At 50.4% G+C, this 9,664-nt stretch overlaps 1 protein-coding gene across 1 annotated transcript; it reads left to right on the top strand.

Annotated features, from left to right (window-relative positions):
* The first annotated feature begins 5,109 nt into the window (after positions 1-5,109).
* Positions 5,110-7,289, top strand: LOC149352184 (etoposide-induced protein 2.4 homolog). The gene is made up of 3 exons (XM_089577125.1): positions 5,110-5,344; positions 5,417-5,939; positions 7,208-7,289. The coding sequence occupies exons 1-3, from the start codon at positions 5,110-5,112 to the stop codon at positions 7,287-7,289; spliced, it is 840 nt and encodes a 279-aa protein (XP_089433251.1).
* Positions 7,290-9,664: the final 2,375 nt, after the last annotated feature.

Raw genomic sequence — 9,664 nt, 5'->3', positions numbered from 1 at the left:
AACGCTAGCCTGACTTTTGTCTGAATTAAATCTGATGCATCAGAAATCATTTGGCAATATTCAGACGAATTCACTGCACGGAGTTACATGCAGAATTATTATTTATTCAATTCCTGCATTGTGGCTACGCCGACAGCATGCCCCCAGCATATCAGTCACTAATCCATCCATCCATCCATCCATCCATCCATCCATCCATCCATCCATCCATCCATCCATCCATCCATCCATCCATCCATCCATCCATCCATCCATCCATCCATCCATCCATCCATCCATCCATCCATCCATCCATCCATCCATCCATCCATCCATCCATCCATCCATCCATCCATCCATCCATCCATCCATCCATCCATCCATCCATCCATCCATCCATCCATCCATCCATCCATCCATCCATCCATCCATCCATCCATCCATCCATCCATCCATCCATCCATCCATCCATCCATCCATCCATCCATCCATCCATCCATCCATCCATCCATCCATCCATCCATCCATCCATCCATCCATCCATCCATCCATCCATCCATCCATCCATCCATCCATCCATCCATCCATCCATCCATCCATCCATCCATCCATCCATCCATCCATCCATCCATCCATCCATCCATCCATCCATCCATCCATCCATCCATCCATCCATCCATCCATCCATCCATCCATCCATCCATCCATCCATCCATCCATCCATCCATCCATCCATCCATCCATCCATCCATCCATCCATCCATCCATCCATCCATCCATCCATCCATCCATCCATCCATCCATCCATCCATCCATCCATCCATCCATCCATCCATCCATCCATCCATCCATCCATCCATCCATCCATCCATCCATCCATCCATCCATCCATCCATCCATCCATCCATCCATCCATCCATCCATCCATCCATCCATCCATCCATCCATCCATCCATCCATCCATCCATCCATCCATCCATCCATCCATCCATCCATCCATCCATCCATCCATCCATCCATCCATCCATCCATCCATCCATCCATCCATCCATCCATCCATCCATCCATCCATCCATCCATCCATCCATCCATCCATCCATCCATCCATCCATCCATCCATCCATCCATCCATCCATCCATCCATCCATCCATCCATCCATCCATCCATCCATCCATCCATCCATCCATCCATCCATCCATCCATCCATCCATCCATCCATCCATCCATCCATCCATCCATCCATCCATCCATCCATCCATCCATCCATCCATCCATCCATCCATCCATCCATCCATCCATCCATCCATCCATCCATCCATCCATCCATCCATCCATCCATCCATCCATCCATCCATCCATCCATCCATCCATCCATCCATCCATCCATCCATCCATCCATCCATCCATCCATCCATCCATCCATCCATCCATCCATCCATCCATCCATCCATCCATCCATCCATCCATCCATCCATCCATCCATCCATCCATCCATCCATCCATCCATCCATCCATCCATCCATCCATCCATCCATCCATCCATCCATCCATCCATCCATCCATCCATCCATCCATCCATCCATCCATCCATCCATCCATCCATCCATCCATCCATCCATCCATCCATCCATCCATCCATCCATCCATCCATCCATCCATCCATCCATCCATCCATCCATCCATCCATCCATCCATCCATCCATCCATCCATCCATCCATCCATCCATCCATCCATCCATCCATCCATCCATCCATCCATCCATCCATCCATCCATCCATCCATCCATCCATCCATCCATCCATCCATCCATCCATCCATCCATCCATCCATCCATCCATCCATCCATCCATCCATCCATCCATCCATCCATCCATCCATCCATCCATCCATCCATCCATCCATCCATCCATCCATCCATCCATCCATCCATCCATCCATCCATCCATCCATCCATCCATCCATCCATCCATCCATCCATCCATCCATCCATCCATCCATCCATCCATCCATCCATCCATCCATCCATCCATCCATCCATCCATCCATCCATCCATCCATCCATCCATCCATCCATCCATCCATCCATCCATCCATCCATCCATCCATCCATCCATCCATCCATCCATCCATCCATCCATCCATCCATCCATCCATCCATCCATCCATCCATCCATCCATCCATCCATCCATCCATCCATCCATCCATCCATCCATCCATCCATCCATCCATCCATCCATCCATCCATCCATCCATCCATCCATCCATCCATCCATCCATCCATCCATCCATCCATCCATCCATCCATCCATCCATCCATCCATCCATCCATCCATCCATCCATCCATCCATCCATCCATCCATCCATCCATCCATCCATCCATCCATCCATCCATCCATCCATCCATCCATCCATCCATCCATCCATCCATCCATCCATCCATCCATCCATCCATCCATCCATCCATCCATCCATCCATCCATCCATCCATCCATCCATCCATCCATCCATCCATCCATCCATCCATCCATCCATCCATCCATCCATCCATCCATCCATCCATCCATCCATCCATCCATCCATCCATCCATCCATCCATCCATCCATCCATCCATCCATCCATCCATCCATCCATCCATCCATCCATCCATCCATCCATCCATCCATCCATCCATCCATCCATCCATCCATCCATCCATCCATCCATCCATCCATCCATCCATCCATCCATCCATCCATCCATCCATCCATCCATCCATCCATCCATCCATCCATCCATCCATCCATCCATCCATCCATCCATCCATCCATCCATCCATCCATCCATCCATCCATCCATCCATCCATCCATCCATCCATCCATCCATCCGTCCATCCGTCCATCCGTCCATCCGTCCATCCGTCCATCCGTCCATCCGTCCATCCGTCCATCCGTCCGTAGAGAAAAGGATAAGGAGGTAATGGGCAGAGAGAGGAGGAAAGGGAAACATAGATGCTCCGCACTGAAGCGGAGAGCGGTCACTCGTATCGATGCCAATTCCTTTCATTCCGTCCGTCTATCCATCCATCCACCTATCCATCGTGCGCCAAAAGCTGCTTGCTCTTCTCGCTAGGCTCTATGTTACGGCACTGCGATCGACATGGCAAACTTTATCGCAGGTTGCCCATATGCATGTGAGATTAACAAAAAATTTTGGGACACTTGGTTCAACCTTTAAGGGTTTGACGCAGCAGTGTTAATCTTGCCCACGCAGACACGGAGATACTTTCCTCTTTCGCAATCAGTATATAAAGGGGCGCACTACATACATGTGAAACCCCGCGTTAACCAAGCCGTACGAACGTGCCTGCGTGGCCTAGTTGTAGCGTGTCTGTCTTGCAGCCTAAGGGCCCGTTCACACTAGCCCAGAAATCCGGCGAGCGAAGCGGATACGGCCGCTTTTGACGCCGACCAGGGCGAAAAGCGGCGCGGCGAGGCCGATCGTTCAGCACCGATTTCCGCTACCGGAAAAATTCCGCGGCGACAAACATGGCGGCGCCTTTCGAAGCACGACCCCTCGCTTCGGTCTGAATTCGTCGTTGTTGCTGCCCTTTTCAGTGCGTTCACTGGCCATAAATGAGACTCCGGTCTTTCGCTTCGTCTCACCTCACCTATAAGAAAAGGTATAAGCGATAAATTTGTTTCATTTTTTTATTTACAGTGACGATTCTGCCGCTTTGGCTTAAAAGGAGCGTCGGTTTATTGACAGTGATGGTTCCGTTCCTACGAGCAGATGGCGCCGCTAGGTTGGGCTTATCGTTGTGTCTGTTTGCATACGCTGAACTAAAGGTGGGAATGTGCCTGAGTTTAACTTACGTAAGCGTGCATACGGTTACGGCACATATACAGCGTCGATTTATGCTTTTTTCTAACCTTATCTGTGTACGCCGCGAGCGATGACGTGGTGGCCGGGAAGTGTGTGGAAAAGCGAGAAACAGCAGCGGCGCGGCTCTTCCGCCTCACGTCAGATGAAAATAGGTCCTAGTTCTTTCCGGCGAGAGAATCCGCTTCGCTCGCCAGATTTTTGGACAAGTGCGAAGGCGCCCTAATAGTCAGGCTTTTTATTCCCGACTAATTAGTTCAATTTTCTTTTATTTATTTATTTATTTATTTATTTATTTATTTATTTATTTATTTATTTATTTATTTTACAGGTACTGCCAACCTTATGCAAGGTCTTGGGCAGGAGTGGGTGGCCATGACCGTACAGAATATATGCACATGACAAGAAAGCGCACTTCAAGATAACAATGGTCAACAGCGACAAAATTCGCACCAATTGCAAATTCGCAGCAAATTTTGACAGCAATACCTAGTTGTCTTAATGGCTTTTGAGTTATGTTGTGACCTTCTAATCACCAGCTTTATAATGTTTCAATCACTTTTCAAATCCGCCGCTCCTCTTGTGACGTAGCCACCTTTTCGACCAATTCGGAGTTTTCGCTCACGACGACGACGACGCCGGATTATCTGCACAACGGTAGCCTTACGCTCCCGCTTAGAAACAAAGTAACTATAGTAGCCAACTTCTTTATCTCATTCTGGGATTGTTACCTTCCTCACACACGTGTACAATTCTTTCATGACCGTGTGAACCACAACATAAAAAAAGAGTGCTCAAGACAAGGCTCTCAAGATTTTCAGGTATGCGGATGATTGCGTTATGTTCACTGCTTCAGATGCTTTCAACCGCAGCCTGATACATACAATGAGCATTTATCAAAGTGATAACGGCGCAGGTGGATAACGGGGGCAGCAAAAGGTAAAAAGCGAGAATTCTGAGTGGGAGATTTTATCTTTAATAGCCCGGTATACGAGTATAAGAAAGGCAAACAGTCAGCTGCATTCATAGCCTGGCTGCACAGCGTGAAGCGCGTCCGCGTGCGTGGTTGCTAGTAAATTCCGTTTAAAGTCTTCTCAACGTGCGTGTGGCCAGTGTGCACATGCGCGCCCTACAGGACGGCCACGGTGGCAGCGGCAGCTCCGTAGCGTAGCTACACACGCGATTCTACACTTCCTGGTTGGAGGTAGTGTTCTCCCGCCAAGCCCCCGCCAGCGGAGAGAGGAGGGGACCTTCAAGAGTGCCATCATGGATGCTTTACGTGGCGTTTCTGATTGCTGCAAGGGCGCATTCTGCGTGGCAAGCGCCAGACCAATAGAAGAAGCTGAGGCCAGTGCGTCAGCCGGGTCACCCACGGCGCAACCACCGCGTCCCGAACACATAGACGATGAAGGACCTTCGGTGCTGCTCAGTCCCATTTGGAGATGCGTCTTCAGTGTCGGCGTACTCGGCGCATTCGGACTCAGCATCGCCATCTTCGACTACTTGCTGCTGCCGGGCCTGCAGGCTGCGATTCCCTTCCTGCTCCACTACTACCGCAGCTCTGGGACGCACATATGGACGTGGTCTCAGCTGCTCGTCGTATTCAAGTCTGAAGCCCTCTGGTTAGTGCTGCTGTTCATGGTGATTATGCTGCTCAACAACCTATTGTTCCAAGACATCGCCGACGTAGCCTTCGACCACACCGCTGGTAGCCATCCAAGTATTCTGAAAAGCCTGACCCTTATGTTGGCCGACACCGTCTCCAACGTCTTGATGCACACGTCATTCCTACTCCAGGCGCAACTCTTTGGCATGCTCGCCGTTGGCAAACTCACCATTATCTTCCTGGTCCACCTCAGCCTTCTGTGCTCTCTAAATGCGTTTGACTACAAATGGCGCAGCCTAGGCTGGGGGCTGGCCCAGAGGCTCCAGTTCATCGAGGACAATTGGACCTACTTTGTGGGCTTCGGGATGCCGCTGGCTTTCTTCACATGGTTGCCGTCCTCGTTCTTCCTCAGGGGTGTCATCTTCTTCTTCTCTTTTCCCTTCCTCATCGTGGCCACGTACGCCACCACACGACCCACCGGACCAGCTTGGTAAGGGGACAATTTTTGGCGAAAGTGCCAGCCTTGTGCATGCATCATAATCATGTGCATGCTCTCTGCGGTAACGTTCGATTTTTTGTTAACTCCAGCTGAAGCACGCCTTGTACTCGGAGGGTTAGGCCTCTCAAACACAGGGTACTACAAGAAGCTGAAATAAGGCTAGCTTTACTTCCCCAACACAGTGAGCCTCGTTTCTCGTGCTTCTTTTGCGATGTCTTCTTTATGCTGTTAGGAAAATTAACAGCAAACCGCGTACGAGCCTTTGCATATATGATTTTGTCTTAGAAGCGCACTTTTAAAGCGTGCCACTATTTGAGCAAATAGGTTCCATCAGACTAGTCATTTCTGCTGCCTGCTTTGCGCTGTTCATGTAGACCGCTCTTGAGCTGAATCAAATCGCTTAAGTTGTTTTCGCTCCCACTGCTGGGCGCTGCCTTCTGTGTTCACGTCACCTGAGCCAAACACTGCAGTTTGCATTGTGGGCTCGTGCCTTGAAAGGCGATATCTTATTGCTTGACGTCGTTTCATCACTTTCTGATGTTGCAGTTCCTCACCAACAGCGTCGGTTGTAGCGCTGTGTGCGTGCAGACGCGGGTAAAAAATTCACTTGGCATGGTACCTACTACCTAAAGCGATAATGATAGCCTCTGTCTTACTGCCTTTTTTTTTTTTTTGACGAGCGCTTAAACCCGCTCTGTATGCGTCAGCGGAAAACTCCTTCACTCGGGAACCAGGCATTTCATTTCTGGCCACGGAGACTAAACAGTGGTTCCTTTGTTATTCAGCCTGTACGAAACCATTGGCTCACCACTGCGGCGTCGGATTGGCCCACTATATCTTCGTTGTCATGTAGTGCACCTGTGAGATGAGCACGTAGAACAAAAAACAGCGTGGCAATATTCTTTGGGCTCGAGCTTCCGGTCTTCGGGCTTTCTTTCATTTGCTACAACCATTTCCAACCATTTTTTACGGCATTTATCGATCCAAAAGGCTCCGAAACACGTGGTCGCTGAAATATGACACCAGATATCCTGCTCAGCCTCATGCATATTGTCACGGCAGGGTATTGCGAACCGTGCGTAGTGCCGCGGTAGCAGCAGTTGGCGATTACCGGATTTCACATTACTTGCCCTCTAATGTGTCGCCTGTTATGACGTGGGTGCAACGATCTATGTGATTGTGGCGCTAGTGCACCATTCCGCCAGTGATGCCAATCTCGCACGTCACTGCTTGTAACCCAGCACTGCCTCTTCTTTCAGGTTCCGGTTGCCGTTGTTCACTCCTTTCATTTGGCTCTCCAACAGAATCAACCAGCGCCTGACGGCAGAGATCTTTGCTTGAGACTACCGAGACGTCTCGGAATATACATGTTTTTAGCCAATAAAGTGTACTTTATTCACCCTATTTGCGAAGACTCGCCTGCATCTCTCGTTATTTTGTTACGAAAGCAACACTACTGGAGCCCAGCTCGGCTCGTCCTGCCTACTCGTGGCGGTGCGGCTGCCAAAGTACCTTGAGTCGCCGTTGCTTAGCAACCACTTCAGCTGCGCTCTAACAGATGGCGCCGTGCCGCTGCCGCCTACACACCCAGAGGGCACCACCCCCGCACAGGCGCTGGGTTTCACAGCCCATGACGGCGTCGTGCCAGCCAGGGAGCCGCCACGAGCTAAAACAAACGCTTAACCACAAGCTAACACCACAAGCGTATTGGCAAAAACGGCACGTACGATCTTGTGCCGTTCCCTAGCAACCCGAGTTTACACGAGTTACTCGGGTGAGTTCGGACCAGCGTCGTGCCATCTGCGCGAGAGGTTTCTCGGGAAGAGCAACATGGGTCGCAAAATCCCGACGGGTGGCTGGGATAGAAACAGCCACCTGCCAGTGCATTGGCGCATCGCTTAATCGCTGCGCCACTGCGCTGGTAGTGGTATACGAGGACTGGCCGCCATCTATGAATCTTAAGTAGGAATTACGAATTCAGCATACATGGGCATTAACCCACTAAAGATATCATGCCGCACCCCTTAGGCGAAGTTTAAGTGCCCCCACAATTGAAGAATGAACACCTGCTTTCGCAGGTCTACGCGGTTTAGCTACGTTAAGCTCCTATCAATTTTTATTGCGTAAGCAATACTGCACCATGTTTCGAGCCGTCGCTTAGGCTCCGGCGGTGGCCACGGTTGACCTTGAACCGCGTGGCAGCGGCGCCGAGCAGTTTGCTCTGTCTACAACAGATGGCGCCACTAGGAGGTCCGCCACTTCTGGGCTTCGAAGCCGGCATTATCAGCATTGGCGCGCAGTGCATCGATGACATTCGAATCATATCGACTAAGCAATTAGCCTCATTTCTAGTCAGACCACATAAATAAAAATTAACACTGAGTAGGAAATTGGTCGAGTTGGGGAATCGAACCAAGGTCTCCAGAGTGAGAGACGAGCACGCTAACCACTCCGCCATGCCAGCTCGATAGTTTGGAGTAAACAAAGGCGCGTCTAGTGAATACGGTGTCTTCGTTCACTCCCGTCTTCCTCCCTTCCCGTTACGGCGAGGTACAGGTGTCCACCGAGATATGCGAGACAGATGCATTTCTTTTCCTCAAAAACCAATTTACCGACGAGCAAGGCGTACAGCCGCACGGGCGATGGCGTTCTATGGACTCCCTGGCAGCGTGGCAGAATGGTCACGTGACCAAATATGGCGGCGCCCATGCTCCCGCGCTGTTAAGCGTCTATAAATGCGCGCTTGCCTTGGCGTGAATGCTTTGCTATGCAGTCCTCTAAGGAGAAGTGACAACGGCAGGAAGAAGCGAGAAAGCGACAACGTGCACAAGAGACGCCAGAACAGCGTGAAGAACGTCTTGCATAGCGTCGTGCTAAGGATACAACGTTCTACCTCGCAGAGTGGTTCCACGTCATCGGTCACCGATGAATCTCAACACCTGACTGCTCAGGAACGCCGCAATGCTACCAGGCGAAGGCAACGCGCCGAAGAATCGCCAGAAGAACGCGCACACCATTGCTTACTCAATTTACCCGGTTTAACCAAAACTGAACCACTGCCAATTTTTTTAAGCAGGAATGCATTTAACGTCTATATTCGCTGTTGAGGTGGGCATAAATACATAGCCGTGTAGGAAGGACGGTCGGTTATCTTTCAGAGTGGGCTTGGCAGAGGGAGATGTTGAACAGAAAGTCAGCCTCGATAGAATGCAAGGATGATGATGATGATGATGTCCTCGGGCTGAATGGCAAGGACTTATCTTCTCCTCCCACATTCCTTTTCTTTCACTTCATTCCACTGCCGAGCAATCTGAATATTTTTCATGCGGTAGGGCCCAATCATGCCACCCCCCCCCCCCCCGCTTTTTTTCTCATTTCCGTACCCAGAGAAAATCTGTTTTTTTTTTTATTGTCTTCTTCCAGCTAGTCTATTCAAATGATGTTGAATGATGTTGCACCGGTGTGGGCAGCATACCGGTTTGGTGATGACCGTCGTTACAGTCTGGTTGCTGCTGGAAGTAGAAGAGGCGGAAGATGCGTCTCGTGCCGTTGCCCCTGAGGTTCCCGTGAACAGAACAGAGCAGCGGGCGTGGAACCTGGCCGGGAACACACCGGCATCGTACACCGGCAACACCTATCAGGCTATCCCACCGGCATTCTGGAGCCTCTCGACGAACCGCATCTGCTTCAGGAACTCTCTCGTCCTTGGGTGAGTG

The sequence above is a fragment of the Amblyomma mixtum genome, chromosome 3 (assembly GCF_055824585.1).
Source record: "Amblyomma mixtum isolate Tamu chromosome 3, ASM5582458v1, whole genome shotgun sequence".
NCBI lineage: Eukaryota > Metazoa > Arthropoda > Arachnida > Ixodida > Ixodidae > Amblyomma > Amblyomma mixtum.
This window is presented reverse-complemented; position numbering and strand designations above follow the sequence as displayed.